The sequence below is a fragment of the Lepisosteus oculatus genome, chromosome 5 (genome assembly GCF_040954835.1).
Source record: "Lepisosteus oculatus isolate fLepOcu1 chromosome 5, fLepOcu1.hap2, whole genome shotgun sequence".
Lineage (NCBI taxonomy): Eukaryota > Metazoa > Chordata > Actinopteri > Semionotiformes > Lepisosteidae > Lepisosteus > Lepisosteus oculatus.
In genome coordinates this window covers 20,066,777-20,087,761 of record NC_090700.1, presented here as the reverse complement: position 1 = coordinate 20,087,761, position 20,985 = coordinate 20,066,777, and the positions used below count along the sequence as shown (strand labels likewise).

At 38.1% G+C, this 20,985-nt stretch overlaps 1 protein-coding gene across 3 annotated transcripts; it reads left to right on the top strand.

Moving 5' to 3' along the window:
- Positions 1 to 395: 395 nt before the first annotated feature.
- On the top strand, positions 396 to 20,985 carry LOC107076762 (leukocyte surface antigen CD47). Of its 3 annotated transcripts, XM_015341994.2 has the most exons (10): positions 398 to 951; positions 4,067 to 4,390; positions 4,785 to 4,892; positions 7,553 to 7,639; positions 10,054 to 10,155; positions 12,655 to 12,789; positions 13,974 to 14,072; positions 16,802 to 16,836; positions 19,604 to 19,634; positions 20,798 to 20,985. In XM_015341994.2, exons 1-10 carry the CDS (start codon positions 897 to 899, stop codon positions 20,806 to 20,808), a joined length of 987 nt encoding a protein of 328 aa, XP_015197480.2. In that variant the 5' UTR covers positions 398 to 896; the 3' UTR covers positions 20,809 to 20,985. The 3 variants fall into 3 exon arrangements, with proteins under 3 accessions (XP_015197481.2, XP_015197480.2, XP_015197482.2); XM_015341995.2 differs by lacking the exon at positions 19,604 to 19,634 and having other exon boundaries at positions 396 to 951; XM_015341996.2 differs by lacking the exons at positions 16,802 to 16,836; positions 19,604 to 19,634 and having other exon boundaries at positions 399 to 951.

Genomic DNA, 20,985 nt, shown 5'->3' with positions numbered 1-20,985 from the left:
TTATTAGAATTTAAGAATTTTATTTTACTTTTGTTTGTAGACGTATTTTACATTCCGTTGTGTGGAATGCTAAACTATAGTTTTCTGTCCAGCTTTTCTATGATATTTTCTATTAGGCACTATTACTGTTTATTACATGTATGTTTTTGCTCGTGGTAATGGTAATGTCTTGTGTTTTTAATATCAATGTATTTCAGACAAATATATGAACTACTGTATCCAGTACTTGAATGTAAATATTGTAACGGATTCGGGTTCTAGGGCTTGTGCCCTCGCCGCACCCACGCCAGTTCACCCCTCCACCGCATGGGTGCGAACCCGGCTCTCCGGCGTCGCTCAACAGGGGTCTTGCCGGCTGAGCTAAGAAAAACCCTTCCTCAGCCCGTACTGCCAAGATCACTGTTATGCGCATGGGGTGTATTCCTTACAATATTTATCAGTTGAAGGCTTGTGTGTTTTGTTATTCAATAATCAGTTATTGTAGGATTCGTCAGAGATCTCTGTGTATTTTAAATTAATAGGACACAAGGAAATAACGATTATATTAAAATGTATTTTTCTTTATTGATTTCTTGTCCCGATTCATTCAGAAACATTTCCGGTAACTTCCCCATTCGGCTCTGACGCGTCGTCTTTCCGATAATTGATTCTGTTCTGGGAAGAGCGAGTTAGCTGAAACGCCATCTTTATTCCAGTCCCTTAAAATTATTTTTCATCTTATTTTGTCTTCTTCCGGAGCGGTGTTTTGTTTCGGTTTCACTCCCAATCAGTGATCTCGTTGTGAATAATTTCGGCTTTACGCAAAGATCCAAGACCAGGACAGATCACTCCTTCTAAAAATTTAGATTTTTTTGCGGTTTGGAATAGATAAAACCAAAGGCGTGCAAGTGCAGAAGATGATGTCGCTTGCAATCTTTGTTTCACTTCTGTCCTTGATGTTGCTGCACTCCGGTAAGGAAGAGGAATTCGTCTGGGTTGTACTGTAATGTGCTGAGAGGGGCGAAAACGAGTTTATTATTAAGGCATTCACTCATTTACACTGACCTGTTCTACCAGTACAGCATCAAAACGAATATTTTCATACCTTGATGCATGCTAGCATATATCTGTCCCGTCGAAATATGACGCTTTTTGTTACACCTGCAAGTTTACGTGGTCAGCAGCCATCTGTTCTACTTTGCTGTATGGCACCACGAGTGTCAATCCCAGGCCAGAGGTTTTCCACAGCCCAAACCCCCTGGCCACTAGATACTTTACACCTTTCTATCTGCATACTGCCTGGGCGGCTTTATGATCAGGGTTTGGGGATAGGGAGTCTTTTGTGTCGTTTAATAATAATAAAACCTGAAGTGGAAGTTCAGTACGATAGTGGTGCCACCCTCCTGTGCATCGCAAACGTACTCTTTTTAAATTCCTTATTTTAGTAGTTAAATCAAACCCTAAATCAGGCGGGAAAACGGTTCGGTTCGGATTAGCGATCTAGTTTTTTGGATTAATTGACCTGGCTGCGGAAACCCTGTACCAGAGTGGGACTGTTGTTGGAGGCGTGTTATGCAATGCGGGCCTTTTTGCGAAAGAGGCGATGTTAGGGTTTGACCTCACGATTAATTCGTGCTTTAATCTTCATTTCGTGTAGAACATTACCGCATATTTGAAGATTGAAGAGTCGCTCTACCTGACCAGATACATACTGTAACTCGTTATAGTTTTTCTATTTCCGTTACACCGTCCGCAGCGGTGATATTCCACTTCCTACTCAACCACAGATGAAATCGAAGTACCACTGTGTTCAAGTTGTTTTTTAATCTTAATGTTTTTACGAGTACTTTTGAGTGTTTAGTTGGCCGTTAACACTTTTTATTTTTATTTTTTATTTTACATCACTTGAAGATTTACCTTAATTCTTAGTTTCCATAAACAGGTTTTACCGATTTTCTACTAATGTATAGTACAAATGAACTCAAAATAACTTTTCGCTCAGGGTGGCTGTCCTGTGTCTACTTGTGTGGGCAGGTCTGGGAATGTTTGCAGAAAGAAATGCAGCCTCACTGTGAACCTGGGAGCAACCTTCCTGTTTTGTGTTTTATGAACAGGTCTATGAGTTTTGCTTTTTGCTTGACTCACTGGAGAAAGGGCATCGTCAAGTTATGGGATTTCCGACAATGGTCCTGGGGTTTTCCCCCTCGACTGGAGTTCCAGCTGAGCTCTTTTTGACTTAGTGGCCTATTGAGCATAGTCCTAGTTTGCTTTCCAACTGAGATTAGCTAAAGAAAGTAAATTAAATTAATTAACTTAATGAAATCAAAATATTGTTTTTTTTAAATTAATATTTCATTCTTCATTTTTTACACACTTGTGTTTCCCAAATATTTTCTGTTCTATGCATTGCACATTCAGAATTTCTTAACTGTGTTTTGTTTTGGATTGTCACTGTGTCACACCAGGAAAAAACAACCTGTGCACTGTTGCTGCTCTCTCAGATCTACTGTCCTTTTTAGGAGAACAGACGTTTGTCTGTCCCTGACGTCACTACAGTCACACAAATGTCCAGTCGGTCCCGGAAGTCACAGTTATACAAACAGCTAAGCATATTGGGCTCATGCAGCTGTTCTACAGTGTGGAATCTTATTTAACTTTACATAGATTCATTTTTATTGATGTGTAAAAAGAATCAGAACAGAACTTAGAAGTTCAATTCTCTCAGCTTGCTGCTGTAGCACTTAAACCATTATCAATTGTTAATTAAACCATGGTTGTCATCAGATAAAGAAGCAGATTTAAATGTGTTAAATAAGTTATTTTGCTGTCTGTGGAGAGGATACACATGAACAATTAAAAAAAAAAAAGTGCTGTTGGAAGCACTAGAAACATTAATGCCGAAACAATAGAAGCAGTAAAGAGGATTAGTAGTGTGTTCATATTTTAAAAAATCCTGAAATATTATTAGTTGCCGTGAAGCACTGATTCACCTGGATCAACAATCAGCCAGTGTTTTTCGTTGCTGTGACAACAGTTGCATCAAAGTCAGCTGCTGCTAAATTGCTTAGCTGGTATTGAATACATTCAGGGGCAAATCGTTTTCTCTGAAGTGTTAAAAAAGCCTTTTCAGGAACTTTTGCATTCATTTGTACTTTAAACTGAAAATATAATTGTTCATTTGAATAATGAAAATTCCTGTAGCTCTGTATATTTATCTGGGTGTTTCTGTTTACATTAAGTAATGAGCAAAATAAATTAATTGCTATTATTAACATAACAATGATGGAGTAAAGTGGCTGAAGAATATTTGGGATTATCTACAAAACGGATGTGCATCTTTCAAAGTGTAGCTTGCCAATGTATACTGTATATCCCGGCCATTGTTAATTCAATTACTTTACTGAATTCTTATGAAGATTTGATTTTATAACTGTGGCTCTTTACAGTGCTGTTTTTTGTACATTTTACAGCAGAATTAATTCCAGCACTAAGACTGGTCTTGTAGAAACATTATTAGCCTTATTTGGAGTAGAGCTGGGCGATAATTCGATAATGATAATTATCGCGATATAATTTCCTCAATATAATTTTAACAAAAGTTCGATAAATGTTCGATATACTGTATACGTTTATGCTTTGCGCATGCGCACAAAATACTGCGCTTGTGCGCGTGCATGTTGCAGACCGGGCAGCTAACAGATTTGTTCAATGTTTCTGCTGTTTGGCAAGTGTTTGTTGTGTTCTTAAAATAAAAAGTTGTTTAATTTACCAGTTAACTGTCTGGTTTCTTCAGCCTTTACTCAGGAGAATAGATCTGCCTTTAAACTTGAAAGAAATAATGATTTGACATTTATCGTGATAATAATCGATATCGACAGATATGAAAATTGTTTTCGTGATAATGTTTTTGGCCATATCGCCCAGCCCTAATTTGGAGTAAACAAAGCCTTTGCTGCTGTGGTAATCTACTCCTTACAGTTCTGTTAATAAAGTACCAGTGACATACAGGTGGCACAATGCTCAGACTCTGTCATTTGTAATGGTTGATATTTTCCACAATGATCTTTGTCTTTCTGTTTCTCTATAGGGCAGGCTCAGCTGATTATAACCAAAGAGGCGCAGAATGGTACCTACTGTTCTGCTGCATTATTGAAATGTATTGTGACCAACCTGAGACAGAATAAAATCCAAAATATGGTTTTAATCTGGAAATTAAATAATGAAGAAATCTACGGTTTTAATGGTGAAGATGGAAAAGAACGGAAGTTGGATTCTGTCGGTCCACAGGTAGATTTAAAAGCCTTGGCACATGGAAACGCTTCCATTTGGTTGAAATCCCCCAAACCTGGAAATTACACTTGCTACGTGTTGGAAGGGAGCTCAGAGGGAAGCGGCGTCTTCAAATTTACAGGTAGAGTTTCATTTAAGTGTGATAATCAGCAGATTGTGGCTCTTGAACTACAGAAAGTATAATGGCACTGAAAGTCAAGGGATTGCACGACTTAAATTCAAATTTCAAGACCCCACATTAAAATAGCTTTATCCGGAGTGAGTGGGAACACAATTTGAGAAACAAAAATCTTTCCTGTTTTCTGCTCATGTTCCCAACATTGTAACATATCATGTTCAGCAAGTTTGAATTTTCTGTTTTCCTTGCCAGGTAGTATAATTGGTAAATTATACTGTATTTCTTAGTAATATGACAATGGAAATTTTAGATATGAAAATCTTTTGAATTTGAATGCGTTTCGGTTGATCATCATATCGTTTTAAAACTTACTTTCTTATTGTTTTGTATTTGTTAGAAGTGTGGGATAATTATACATTCCCAAGACCACAAGCAGTAGTCCTTTATGTGGTGTTTGCTGCTGTGACTGTTGTACTCGTCCTCCAAATCCTTTTTTACCATTTGGGTAAGTATGTATTTGTGTTTTTCATCATCCCTATGTACAAGATTTGCTGAAAGACATTGAAATAAGAATAGAAGACCTAATTTTCATATCTCACAAATACTAAACTATTTACTACATCAAATTTTTGATGAAAATGTTGAGAAATTGTTCATGCAAAACTAGTTGTACAAATAAGGCCCAGGTTTACATAATAAACCATATTACATATTCTACAAAACCAGGGGTTCCCAACCTTTTTTCTCAGCTGAACCCCTTCAACCTAAATTATTTGCCTCAGTACCCCCTTGAGAGAACTAAATTAAACCTTTCAACAACTGTAGATAAATGCTATACTAACCCTCTAAACATGCTTCTTTTCCTTTTGTAAAATATTAATATTACTACTTTTGTTTTTCTTATCCTTATTATTACATTGTTATTAATAAGACTATTGAATTTGACATTGACGTTCCCTTCACAATCTCACAAACCCCCTGCAGAACCCCTATTTGGGAACCCCTGTACTAAACCATCCAAACTAAAATTCAGTTATATGCTTAACACAGTAGCACAGATGCTCCACTGAATGGAGCAGACTCAAACACAGCAAGACATCTTTGTAGCAGTAATTATAGTTGCAAGGCCTTTGGGGGAAATCTCTGCCAACAAGTCTCTTATCATCTACACACCAGCCTTGGTGCAATTTCTGCCTGTTCTGTTTGGCAGATTTGCTAAAGCTGTCTCTAGTATCAAGTCTTTCCACAAGTTCTCAGTAAGATTCAAGCTACGATTTTGACTGATGCACTTTCTTTTTCCTGAGCCACACCAAATAGCATGTCCTAGTGAAAGATTAATTTGTGTCCTCAGTTTTAGACCCAGAGCAGGTTTTCCTCTTCATTTTCTTAGAACTTTGTTCCATGTATTCTCCCATCAGCCGTGACAACATGCTGCCATCAACATGCACCATGTTTGGTTTGCATCAAATGTAACCCTTTGCATTAAGGAGAAAGTTACCTTTTTATCTTACCTGTATACAAAACCTTTTGACACATCTTACCTGTACCACTTAGGTGCTTTGTTGCAATCTCCATGTGGAATGAGAAATGGATTTTCCACACTGCTGTGCAGACCAGCTTTGTGGAGCAACTGGAATCTTTATTAGGTTGTTTGGGTACATTAACTCCTATCTTAGCCATTGAAATCTGTTGCTCTTCCAAAGTCACTGTTGGCCTTACAATTGCATCACTAACCGTTTTCTTTCTTGCCTTGGCTGCTCAATTTAAATGGACAAATAATAATAATTCCTTACACTTATGTAGCGCTATTCTGGACACTCCACTCAAAGCGCTTTACAGGTAATGGGGACTCCCGTCCACCACCACTAATGTGCAGCATCCATCTGGATGGTGTGACAGCAGCCATAGTGCACCAGTACACTCACCACACATCAGCTATCAGTTGGGAGGAGAGCAGAGTAATGAAGCCAATTCATAGATGGGGATTATTAGGAGTCCATGATTGGTAAAAGCCAGTGGGAAATACCCCTGGGTAACAACACCTGGGTAACACCCCTACTCTTTTCAAAAAACACCCTGGGATTTTTAACGACCAGAGATATTCAGGACCTAAGTTTTACATCTCATCTGAAGGACAAGTTTTACATCTCATCTCATCTTTTTGCAGTATAATGTCCTTAGATTTCCCAGAAGGTCTCCAATCCAGGTATCCAGCTTAGCTTCAGTGGGCTGCCAGTTGTGAGTTGCAGAGTGATATAACTGCTAGCTACCATTTAGACAGAGTCTGGGTGTCTTCTACATTTGAATGACTGAAAAAGCACTTCAAAGGCTCTTATATCCTTCTTGCCCTTATACAACTTTACCCAAGTTGTTTTAAAAACATTTTGCTCCATAGGTGAAGCTGTGCTTAAAATTCACTACCTTGCTGATGGGATTTACAGCTATATTTATTCTGAAATCATGAGAACCACTATTACTGCACACAGAGGAGACTCAGCTAATCGTGTAACTGATTTATTTCACAGAAGTGGCAGTGTCAGCATCTCTAGGCTGCAAAGGAACAAGTAAAGGTTTATTCTATGCTGAAATGAAAAGAGATACCCCTGAAGAAGGTTCTACAGCTGAAATGTTCAGTATGGAATAAACCTTTACTTGTTCCTTTGCATAGCTGATTTAGGTTTGCCAGAGCAAAAGCTCTGAGTGGTTATGCAATCACGATTTTTCTTTTATACCCTCATATATAAACGATTTACTTTTTGTCTGAAGCTGGACTTCTTAATCCTGAATTAAGCAACCAATGCAAGAATGGCAGGAATACCAATATAGGATATGTCCTAGTTTCTTGGTTTTCAAGATTCTAGCTGCAGCGTTTTTTGTATGAAATGTATTTGGAAGCTTGTATGTTCAAATTCCCGATTGGGCACTACTGTTGTACTTTTCTAGCTTTGAGCAAGTGATTTCACTTAGATTGCTTTACCAAAATGGCAATCTGTATTTTGTGGTAAAATAATTTACTATTAAATTAATAATGATCTTTCACATTATTGTATCCTTGAGCAAGCACTCCTGCAAAATGAAAAGTGCTCGGTGTCTTTTTGTTTCTTTAAGGAATGTTTTGTCATTCATTTGTGTATTGTACATAATGTTTTATAACTCTTTTTCAAGGTGGTTATGATCAGAAAGCTAAAGCATACTGTCTGGGGGTCTTCTCCATTGTCCTTATTATAGTGGGACTTTCATTATTTTCCAAAGGTAAGTTGAAAAAAAGGTAAGATGGACATTGTTGCAAGGAATAGAATTGCTGTCTTCTGTGACAAAGGGGATAACAAGACAGTTTCAGTGATCCACCATCCTAGTCCCAGAGGGCTGATGTATCTATAGATTTGTAATGACTTGAATCAGATCATTGGTTTACAGTATTTTAATGGTATCTCCCAGCTCTTCAGGTTCTCCTGATTTGAAGAGACCTACCAACCCTGTAGACATACAGTATTAGCCCTCAAGGTCCAGCATTGGAAACCCCTGTGCTATGAGCAAGGGGAGTTATATGGGGCAGCCATTGCAGGACAAGGCAAGGGGTAGAATGTTTTTGAAGATTATGTCACAAGAGCCTAAGATTTTGAACAATGTTTTGGTGATCTTTGTCCATACTGTACCAAAGACTAAACCCTTCTGAATGAACAGACAGTCCAGAGTTTTGATCAGTTTACTAAGTCAGTTGTTCAGCTATGTCAAGAATAGCCATTTGCTTCTTGATATTTATAAACTCCTGGGATTTGTATTTCAATTAATCTCCGTGCTGCAAGATATATATATAATACGTTAAGCTGGTTTTAGTGTCATTCAAGTTTCCCTTCTTCCCCACATTTTCATTTTTCTTTAATACATTCCACTAGGCTTCTCCCTGTAGCAGAGTCCCTGCTCGTCACTGGAGTGGGATCCATGGCAAGCTTTCCTAGCCACTCACAGCACTCGACTTGCAGTTTCCCAGCTACATAAACTTGATTAGTGTCTGTGTAGCTGGCCTGCGACTAGAATTGTCTTGTAGGTCCTGGTACTTCGCCGCTCTGGGAGAATAACCCAAAATTTACTAAACCAACCCCAGAACCTCACCAACTCTAGAACCGAACTCCCAGCCTTTGAAGACACTGCAGGTTTCACAGGGTTTGAAGGGAAGTTGGGTTCTTAGTCATAATCACAAACCCGAGCCCTCAAACTAAACCATAACCCATAAGCTTCAACCTGTCACCATTAACCAATAACCTGAACCTTCAACCATCAGTCCAAGATACCCGCTCTGGGATCATTGATAACCATGTTTCCTCTCTTGGAGAAACTCCCAGTGCACCATTGAAGCCAGGGCTTCTTTTTCCCATGCGGCTGATCACCAGGAGTGTTCCCAGGCACTCCCTGGAGGCGACCTGAAAGCTAACTCAACTGCAGGGATTCTGAACAGCAGACTTGTGATCCAGGGATCATTGCTGCCCCAAAGCATATAATGCAGTTCAACATGGGAGTGGTTTCCTTTCCACGGACACCTCCAAGTTCAGGAAAACCCCAACAACCCACCTGACCAAAAGCCCCTCAAACTCTCTTCTCCATTACCTTTTACTGTTGAGTAGGGAATTCCTGTTTTTTCATCTTTTGGCTAAGAATTTTCTTAAGTTTAAATCATAAGATTTAAAATAGCCTTGCTGCAATCTTTACATGTAGTAGAATGTGGTTTCTAGTTTTCTGCCCCTTGCCTACCAAACCTATTTCATTTTTTAAAGACTAACGCGCATAGCGTCTATTTTTTCATCATATTTTTAGCACACTAAAGCACTTAATTCAAAAATTACACAATACATAAAGCTAATATTAAAAGGGGGAAAAACGTTTTGGCCTCCGAGCCTGATCTTTAGACTTCTGTTAAACTTGTTAAAAGCAGAAAGAACGAAACAATTCAAAGGATTATTCACAGGCCTATTTTAATACATATTGCGCAAAGCAGTCAATCTTCTTCTGTGCACAGAGCTGTGTCATTGAAGTCAGATATAGTGTTGGTGGTATTTGTTGGTGCATAGTTTTGGTAGGAATAAACAACACTGTCAGCCATGAAAAAGTAAGGCATTTTTTCACTTACCTGTAATCAGTATGAGAAAAACATAAGCATCTGTCTGAATAAAATATGTAGATTTATTGACCCAGTGTGAAGATATTGTTCTTCTTGACAACTTTAGATAGAAAAAATAAGTTTATTTACCATGACTGTAAATTGTAGCATCAAGATTTTTAATACAAAAGCAAACAAAACTCACAATTACAAAACTATAACAAGATAGTTCTTTTGAATGCAAAAGCTACACAGTGGTATAATAAAATTTAGAATACACTATAATGAAATTAGCTATGTATTAAAATAGTGTAAACTATTGGAAAATAGGGGAAAAGACTACAGTGGCAATTGTATAATTACTATTGGTCTTGTTTAATGGGTAGCTTGAATTAACACTGAAGTGGTGTTGGTTTGAAGGATATACAGATACAGTTGTGTTTAACAAAAGTGTGGCTTAACATGTAGCTGTTTTTAAAGGTACCGCACGGCCTCCCCTCAGTGACTGCTAGAATATACTGAAAGCTGCTTTTGTAACAGAAGTAACTGGATTTTTTTTTTTGCTTCATAGGGGTCAGTGACGGAGTGACAGGAAACAGCAACATTGGATTTGTCATCACAGTGTTTTCCATGGTGGTTGTGTTGATCAGTCAAGCATTTTACTGGTTCAAAGGTAAGTACTGTATAGGCTCCTGAAACCCAGTTGGCTCAGCCGATAAAGGAGTTTATTCATTCTCTTCTGGCCTTACTTAATCACACTATTTAAATAGGAAGTGAAATCACAGGTCTCTTGAATGGCTCAACTGGGGGAGAGGGTTACCCATTAAACTCGTATTGTGGGTTCGAGCCTTGGTCATGTCACTAGCCAGCTGTGACTGGGATTCCCCGAGCAGCAGTGGGACACAGCTGACGGAACTCTTGAGGGTAGAGTGGGATTAGTCGGCCTTGGCTCTCACAGCGACACTGTGCCCTCTGCGGTTAGCCAGACATTTTCAGGCAGGAGGTGCTGTCTGTGAGGGACACCAGGGGCTTAAACTGACTTTCACATGTTAAAACGCAAGTGGTTGAAGTTTGGCAGGTCAAGAGGATCCTTACCTGTGAATCAAGACTTAATAAAACACACAACTGGCTATTCCAGGTAGACATAACATTTTAAGTCTAAAGATAATCAATCAGATAATATTCCAAATGTAAATGCAATATTATCAATAACTACCATCAGAAATGGTTTCATCTCCATGTTCTTCTATATGCTCTCCTTGCATGTAGTTCGAGTACAGTAGGTAGCTGCATCAGTATGTGTAGGCTGTAAAGGAACAGGTAACGGGTTTATTCCAGACTGAAAAGAAAAGGGAAACGCAACGTTTCAGCTGAAGAAAGCTCCACGACTGAAAGGTTGTGTCTCCTTTCTTTTCTTCTCAGCATGGAATAAACCCGTTACCTGTTCTAGCATGTGCCTAGTTTCAGACTATCACCAGGCCTCATCACAAAGAAAACCTGTCAACACCTTTGCAGACCTCTACAGTTAAATACTGTACTCTCAGGCTATCTAATAGATAGACACTTTAGTGTCTACTACTGTGGAAATTTGTCTGTGGCTTCTCCTGTTAAAATTATAAAACACACAAGGAAAACATAAAAAACACATGAAGTAAATGAAACCAGAACAACAGTATGTGATGCATAAATAAATGGATCAATAAATAGGTAGTGGGGGGACTACGTTTGCATACTTTCACTGAGCAGAGGTAACAAAGGACTTCTTTGTTTGTATTTGAATTTGGTAGTCTATACCATCTTCCTGATGGGAGTATGATGAATTGAGAATGGAGTGGATGAACACCTATGATGTTCTTTGCCATTCTGAGAACTGTATTATGATATAAATCGCTGAGCTGGGGCTGCTGTTTCCCAATTATTTTTCCTGTGATTTTCAAAATCCTGGACAGTCTGGTTTTGCTTTTCAACCCCAGGTTTCCATACCAAACTGTCATGTCTTTGAGATAAAAACAGCCTCTGATTTGCTTTCTTATAAATGTTGTCTATATTCTGGGTGTAACTCAGCCTCTGGTCAACATGTGTTCTCAAATATTTAAAACTGCCCAAGTCCCCATAACCTCTACAAACTGACCATTAAGTACTAATGTCTGCAAAGATTGCCTTCCATCGGTTTTAGCATTGCAAAGAAGCTGTTTAGTCTTGGTCTTATTTATTTTCAATGTGCTGGATTGGCACCAATTTTCAAGGATACTTTCAAAGTGAGTTTGCTCACCAAGAGTTTGGTCCTTTAAACAGGAGTCCAACAAGAACCATGTCATCTGCATATTTAATTAGACTGGCTGTGCTACTCTGAATCTGCAACTCATTAGTATATATTGAGAACAGAAGAGGTTGTCAATACACAACCCGAGGGAGCACCTGTATTTAAAACCAGTTTGTCTGAGAATACACTGTTGGTGGGGACTGTGAGGTCAGAGGTCTGTCTATAAAGACATTTTTGATCCACTGTATAACATTCCCATTCACATTCAAGTAAAAAAAATGTTGTAAAAGAATATGAATTTGCATGGTGTTAAAAGGAGAGCTAAAATCAATGAAGAGAGCTTGAACAAAAGAGTTTGAGTGTTGAAGGTGCTTGGCTTGAATCAACTAAAGAAAGTGTTGCTGGGTATATAGGTTGGCTGGATAAGCCTGTGTACCACAGTTTTTCTAAAGAAATTCTTCCCTCTCTGTGCCCCTCCTTTCTCTAGTTTGTCTTATACAGCAAATAAGTCACTCGGTGTCTTAAAGAAAAACAAGCATATCACTAACAGCTGAGCCTTATCACACAGGAAGTGATCTACTCATCTTCCCCTTTGCCTGCCTAAAAATACAGTATAGTTTCCTCCTAGAGCAGAATAAACTATAAACGTCAGCAGACAGGGATATATTTGATAGAGGCCTTTTATTTGAATATTCTCTCTCTGTCACCCTGTCACACATTATTACATCTTGTTTATCACATTTAAAAATTATTTTTTTAAATTATTTTGATTTTTTTGGTTATCTTTTAAAGGTTGTTTTTTAAAACCAGGTAAAAGAAGCAAAGTGGACCAAACTGAAAATATGTCATCATAACCTTTTTAGTTTTTCAGTTTTTCCTGAAATGTTGTAATAAACCTCTCATTTGCAGGAATAGCTGCCAGCAACAAAGCAAAGTATTATCTCCCTTTGTATTCTACTATCCCGATGAAGGTTGTTGGTTTTGTCATCTCTCTTGTTGGTTTCGGTATTTGGGTCTCCAACGTCTTATCTGCAACTGCACCAGGTAATGTAATGTCACTCCTGCTCTATTACAGACTGGCATTAAACACCCAATACAATGTTTCCTTCAATTTGAATGAACCTTATCAAAGGTGGATTTCATTTGTTCGGTTTTTCTTCTAATAAATATTATCTTCCTTCAATCCCAGACTTTTGGTTTTCCCCCAAAACCAACCCTGTTGTGAATGTTGTATAAATTCCTAGATTCTTTTTAACTTTTAAATATTTGTGTTCCTTCGCATATGAATGGTACCTTGAATTTACCTAATTTTGAGGGAACAGTTATTAGTGTTGCAAAGAAAATAAAAGCTGTATGAGCCAAGGATAAGAGATTGTTTACATTTGTATAGCAGTTCTTTCAACTATTTCCCTTTTTTCCCTTGTTTTACACCTCCAATGCAATATGTGTAAAGTAAGTTGTAAAGGTGCCATTATTAAATCAACATTTGATAGTCATGCTCTGGTTCATCAAGAGCGTTGCAGCATTTTTTGAGGGAGTGTGCCACTGTCACTTTTTTATCAGTAAAAAATTAGATGATGTTTCAGAAGAGATTTTTATACACATTGCATCGCTCATCTACATGGTTTCACGAAACAAAAATGTAATTCCGGAGCTTCACATCTGGTAATAAAAAACCTTGTTCAATTATAGATCTAGGCAATGAATTCTAAATGGGGAATGGCAGCCACCACTGTGTGTGTTATAGCCTGCATTCTTGTAGCATGGGTCTACGGTGGTGAACAACTTTGTTCGATGTAAAACCAATTTTTGATTAGGGAATCAAGGAAATACAGTACAGTCTAAAAACTGCATCCTAGATTTCAATAAATACAGCACTTTTCTATTAAAATGGAAATTGGCTTGAAAAGAATCTTGAACATCTGTGTAAAGCTAGAGGAAGAAACATTTTACTTTTTATCCATTTATTTATTAAAATGCCTTCCAACAATGTGAGACTGTTGTATTGCATTGCAAGTCTGTGAAATTAAAGTTTTATGAGCAAATGTACATTTTGTGGGCATGAGCAGATTTAAATTAATTTTAGCTTAGCTACATTATGGATGGCTTCATGTGTTATCATTATCGTACATTGAAGGTACTCCACTAGCCTTAAAGGAAAGTTACATGGATTTACAGTATGCTCCAGATTAAATATTTTCTGCCTGTATGCTTGTTTTGTTTCCTAGATTGTGGTCTTCTTGAAATTAGCGCTAACATCGCCCTTAGCGGTGTGGTCATCTTTGCAATAGCTGAAATTGTGGAATTCATTTTTTGGTACTGCTTCAGTAAGTAAACCTTTTTTTGTTTGTTTTTCCATAGACATTTTTTTGGAAGAAATCCTTAAGCTGGTCAGAGTTATGTTCGTTCAGCTGTGCTTTTGTAGCAAGGTGGAATGCTAAGGTGTAAACTAATTTAGCTAACCTCATAATCATTTTTGGAAATATTTTACTTGGAGTAGTTAACCTGCATGAGACATTATCTGAGCTAAGAATCTCACACAGCTGTTTTTGTAGCTCTGAATGGCCAGGATTCTCCTCACAATTTCCTAATCTATGGTTTACAAAGCATACTCAATTATTGAGCGAAAGAGATCACTTTGTACATAGGCCCACCAAGGATTTTCTGTACAGTTAAGGAGAACAATAAGGAGAAATCTTTTTATTTTAATTTACTGTTCACAATTGTCTCTTATTCCATTCTTATCGTGACCACGGTACTATAACTTAATCTTCAACTTGACTCATAGCTGTGGGCTCATTTTCCCTTGTGTATACAGAATCACATTAATTCTTCAGCTTGTTGTGCCAGTTTGGAGGATGGGTACAGTTCTTAGAGGCATTGTTTAGTACTATAGCATCTAGACTCCTCTAGGAGTCACATAACCTGACCAGTTTTATGTCGCAAGTCTCAATGCCTTGGTCATAGTCTAGAAAGCAGCATAATAAAGATGAGTGGTCACTATTGAACAGTGCTATTTGATACAAGAAGACAACATACTTTATGGTCAAATTGTTTGGTATAAAATGCTAAATAACAATTGTGGCACAGTGATTAGCATTACAGGCTCACAGCACTAGAACGCTGGGTTCAGTTTCGGACCTGGGGTGGTATCTGCAGTTTATACAGTATGATCTCCCCGTGTTTGCATAGGTTTTCCCCAGGTGCTTTCCCCAGGTGAGTTTCCTCCCAAAGTCCAAAGACATATTGGTAGGTTAATTGGCATCTAGGAAAACTGGCCCTGGTGGGAGTGGGTGTGTCTGTGTCCTTGTGTGCCCTGTGATGGACTGGCCTTTCATCCAAGCAGTATAGTATCCTGCCTTGCACCATTTGCTTGCCAGGTTAGGCTCTGGCTCCCCATGTGTTGGTTAAAATGATGAGAAAATGGGTGGAATGATCTTTTGCCTTGTGTGTTCAACTTTTGATGTCCAACCAGGAATAATCAGGATTACAGTTGCAAGAAAAAGTTTGTGAACCCTTTGGAATTGCCTGGATTTCTGCATTATTTATTCATAAAAAAAATATGGTCTGATCTTCAACTAAGTTACAATAATAGACGAACAATCTGCTTAAACTAACACACAAACAATTGTACTTCTTCTCGTCAATATTGAGCACATTATTTAAACATGCACAATCCAGGCTGGAGAAACCATTGTATTTAGTAACTGGTAGAACCTCTTTTAGCAGCAATTTCCTCCACCAAATGTTTCCTGTAGCTGCTGATGAGACTTGCACAATGGTTAGGAGGAATTTTAGACTATTCCTCCTTTCAGTTCATTGATATTTCTGGGATTCCTTGCATGAACAGCTCTCTTCAGGTTATGCCACAGCATCTCAATTGGGTTGAGGTCTGGACTCTTGACTGGGCCATTCCAGAACACGAAGCCATTCTGTTGTTGATTTACTCATGTGTTTCGGGTCATTGTCTTGTTGCATCACCCAACTTCTAGTAAGTTTCAGGTTACGGACCGCTACCCTGACATTCTCCTGTAAAATTTCTTGAAACAATTTTGAATTCATTGTTCCCTCTATGATAGTAAGCTGTCCAGACCCTGAGGCAGCAAAGCAGCTCCAAATGATGATGCTCCCTCCACCATGCTTCATGGTTGGGATGAGGATTTGGTGTTGGTGTGCAGTGCTTTTTTTTCCTCCAAACATAGCATTGTGCGTTTCTGCCAGATACTTTAACTTTTGTCTCATCCGTCCACAGAACATTGTGGAACATCCAGGTGGTCTTTTACAAAACTTGAGACGTGCAACAATGTGTTTTTTGGAGAGCAGTGGTGTCCTTCCATTAACATCTTGTTCAGTGTTTTTCTTATAGTGGACACATGAACAGACTTTGGCAAGTTCAAGAGATTTCCGCAGGTTCTTTGCTGTTACCCTAGGGTTCTTTTTCACCTCCTTCAGCAGAGCACGCTGCGCTCTTCCCGTGATCTTTTCAGGACGACCACTCCTAGGGAGAGTAGCAACAGTACTGTATTTCCTTCATTTGTAGACAATTTGTCTTACTGTGGATTGATGAACACCCAGGGCTTTAGAAATGCTTTTGTAGCCTTTTCCAGCTTTATGCATCTCTACAATTCTTATAAGGTCTACTGATATTTCTTTTGATCAGGGCATGGTTAACATGAACAGCTCTTTCTTGAGAAGAGCAGAATCCAGCACCCCCAATCTCATCTCACTGGAACACCTGACTCCAATTAGCTTTTGGAGAAGTAATTAGCCTAGAGGTTCACATACTTTTTCCAACCTAGACTGTGAGTGTTTAAATGATGTGTTCAGTACTGACAAGAAGAAGTACAGTTGTTTGTGTGTTTATGAGTTTAGCAGATTGTGTTTTTCTATTATTGTGACCTAGTTGAAGATCAGACCACATTTTTATGAGTAATTAATGCAGAAATCCAGGTAATTCCAAGGGGTTCACAAACATTTTCTTGCAACTGTACTTTAATCATCTTACAGATCACTGTGGTCATTCTCATTCATTTCCTTTTTTCACCTTTCCTTTTAGAAGGGCAAACAAAATCAGAATCGGAAAAATCAAATGTAAGTTACTGTTGGTATTTTCTACTTTTGTTCTTCTGGTGTCTTTTTTAGTACTGTCTTCACCAGTCCTCTGTCACCCAATGCTTTAGCACAGCTACATTCCTCTAGTTTTCTTTCCTCCTCTGAACTTACTTGAGCTAATTATTTCAAGAGTAAAATTCCTGTCCTTCAGAATGGCTGAAACAGTTAAGATGCCCACTTGAATGCATGTTCGTGAAATCAAGTCTGAATCTTTATGGTCAGGGGATCAAGTCAGAATCATGTCCCTAGCCAGCTATAATCAGGATTCTTCAAGCCGAATGCTCAATTGGCTGAACATCGCTGAGAGTAGGGTAGGAATAGTCGGCCAGGCTTCTCTTGACTCTCTGTCATGCAGTGACCTCTACGGCTTCCCAGGCACTTACAAGCACATAGGACATGGATACCCAAACAACTCTCAACTCTCAACTCTCTCTTATTTTCTAAAGTATATGAGAAGATGGGACTTTAACAATGAGGAATATAACAATAAGAAAACTGCAGTCCTCCAACGGCATGTTCTGAGTGCACACAACCTGGTGCTATTCAGTCAAATTCATAAAGAGAGTCTCAAGAATGTAAAGCACTTCCCTTGGGAGTTGTTATCTTTTACTGATGATTGATGTTGATGTGAAAATCCACCTTTGCCTGAAATCTGCCAGCGCTACTATTATCAGTATGAGGAAGTGGATGACTTAAGAACTGAAAGCAAACACGTTGTCTACCATGCAGTCATCATTCCTTCATTAATGTACAGGGATGAATCGTGGACGACATAGAAGAGACATTTAAAGAGGATTGAAGAAGTGTTTCCAACACTGTTTACACAGAAGGACAGACTCTCCAACATCAGTATCGAGCATTGAATCTAAGATCGTCTGCCATCATCTCTGTTGGTTTTGTATTGGCATCTAAGTATCAAGACTCCATTTCTCTCCTTTAGCCATGGAAGTTGGAGTAGAGGTGGACCGAAGATGATTGCAAAAGCAAACATGATGAAGTACAATATTGAAAGCTACTCCTGGGAGATTATGGCTCTTGGTTGAACCAGATTTAAGTGTATGTCTAGAAAGGACGTTGTCCCAGAACGTTGAGACCCAAAAGTGTCAGAATGAGAAAGCAGGGTGTGGTAGAGAATTCATCACAGTATCACAGTTATAGCTTTTGTACTTCAACTTGCTATTCAAAACTTTCTGTATCCAGCTGTGCGTTCATCAGTATTCTATCATTATTGTTAAAAACAGTATTGTAATTAATTATGAATTTAAGGACTGGATTTATTTAAACAGACTGCACGGGTAAGTTTAAGATACAACTGGTTTTACATTTAAATGTAACAGTTTATTTCAAGTGGTCACTTTACATCTCCATGAAAGATGTCAGTTTCACAATGTGGTCCCTGCTTCGATGTAATGCCAGCATCTCCAGTCTTCCTCCTGAAGAGCTGTAGGAAATTTGTTCTCGATTACTGCATTGAACTGACTTAAGTAGTGAAGGTCAACTTTGTCTTTAACCACTGATTGAAGACAACTATTGAACCCGAAAAAAAGGTCACCAGATCAAATGTAGGATAATAAAGTCCTCCTAAAAAAGGCTGCTTTTTCTCTTGCAACTTTTACTTCACCTTTGCTGTTAAATCTTTTTAGGCAAAATTGGCCCATTTTCCCATTAAGTAAATCGTGCAAATCATTTTCTATAGAGTGGGCTAATCGGGACAAATAAGTTTATCTAAAATAAAACATCAAAATATGCAAAGGTTCCGACCATGCAAATAACATGATCATAACCTAATATAATATAACATAACATAATTTCACTCCCACGAGTAGGATCCTTCTGGATCCCTTTTATGCTGTATCTCACTTTGCTGTGATCAGTTTTTGATTATTATTTGAACATATAAAGTTCAGAACAAAATAGCATAACATAGCATTACCCTTCAGTGAGCTTCTACCTAAATGCTGAATAGAAATAGATGGTAAACAGACGTATTCAAACTGTAAAAAAAGCTAAGGATCTTGATGAGGTTTCTAGGTATGTAGATCTAAGTCTTAGATATCAGTAAAGACTATGATAGCTGCAGAATTTGTTTAGAACAGTAAGTTAAAATGCACACATCAGGAAAAAAAGGGAAAAAACATCTTTGAATTTAAGTTTGTATATACAGAGTAGAGTCGGTGCTGCCACCCCTTGTACAGCTGGGAAATTGCATGAAACCTCTAATCTTTATTCTTTCACCAGTCTGTTAATGCACTACGGTCTACATTCCAGCCCTGTGCTGAATATCTCCTGCTGTCTCTGCACTGTCTCTTGGCTATTGAGTCTGGAATGGTTTATCATAAAGATAAATAGCATAACAAACTAGCAAAGCTGAGCATTTGTTTTGGGTCACAAAGACCATTCCTTTTGCTTTTGTAGCAAAACAAATGTCCTTAGATGTCCTGGAAACTGACATCAGATGTGATGATACAATGTAAAAATAATCATTTAGATGTGCAAAAATTGAATTCCCTATGCTACCTTCAACACTGTTAGAACATTACTGCTAATGCATAATATTTTAATAGATATTTTCCATTTTGTACATTGCCTTGGAATAAATACTCATGACAGGTTTAGTCATTTGAGAGATATTTACACTGAATTTGTGATATTAATTTGTGTGGCCTTCAGGAAATGTTTGGGGGGAGGGTGCTTTTGATGTAGCCTCCATACTTCAAGTTTAAAAATAACATTTTCTCGTTTACAGCCAAAGGAAAGTGCACCACTAAGTACCACGGGTAGGTGATTCACTGGGGATACAGTGCATGATCGGAAACTAGAATGTTCTTTAATTTTTCCTTTCAAGGAATCCCTTATTTCATTTGTCATCTTTTACTGTAGTTAAGTGGTGGGAGTGTCTTATTTAATTTCTTTAGTTGTTAAATTGTGTACTTCATTTTCAGGCTTTGAGGGCAATTCAGGAAGCTGTAGTTTCCCAACATCTTCAATTTGAAGGAACAGAGAACCTTTAAGATGAACGTTTTAAACGGATGAGCTACTGAGGCGTTTCTCAACTGTGATTTTCAATGGTTGGAGCTCCACAGGAAAAAAAATTAGAAGTCTTGTGGAGGATTTTGAAAGTTGTTCTGCCACTTTTTATGTAGCCATTTTCAAGGCCAGGACTTCTCCACTTGTATTTGATGAATGGTCTGGAAGGAAAGCCAGTTTTGATTTGCAATCTAGGCAATATGAGATATCTTGGCTAACTTGCTCATGGATAGGAGCACAATTTGCAGGATTTGTAAATGTCTGGCCGCCTGGAACCAGCCTATTTAAGATTAATTTAAAGATTTAAGTTTATCTTGGAAAATCTTATAAATGTCCTGACTTTCTAATGTCATGACTCTTATATTAATAACGATAAAAGCCTGAAACCTCTGAAAATCACAGGGAGCAGACTTGTTAAAGCTCAGTTGCAGAACAGCAGGTTGTCACGTATTCAGTGTTCGTTTCTTACTATAGTCCTGAATGTTGGGTTACAAGAGCTTGCTGAATTATTGAGAATGTGGTTGCTTGTCTGTCCCCTCAATCCTTACCAGCCTTTTATACAGTGATATTTCTCTTTACGATCAAAAATGTTAAAAGTGATTTGGCACCATTTAAAATACATTCTTAAATGTTTTTGTGATCAAGAAATTACAAGCTGGACAGTATAAATTGTAAGACTGTTTCAAGATGAGATGCTGTTTTACAGTAATCTCAATATATTTTCTGCAGGAAAGGGAAATATACACACTTGGCTACATTAAGATAATTCCATTGTAATCTCTTTATTTTTTCTCTTCAAGGCGATGCATAGAAAAATGGCTTTGGCCATATTACTGTATGGTGTTGGAGTGCTGGTTCATATGTCTGTTCAATTAAGCTTACCATTCTCTGTTTATAAAAAAATGTTTTTCAGAATCCAAATAACAAACCAGATCAGGGGAGTGAGGAGAGATAAGATCCTGGGGTCCTTTGGCTTTGCAGAAACTGTGCAATACAATTCCACCAAAGGAAAAAGGAAGATGGAGCTACATATGGTAACTCAGTGCTGTGTGTTTGATATTATTCGTCATGCAGTTTGCCTAGGAAAAAGCACTTAGTGAA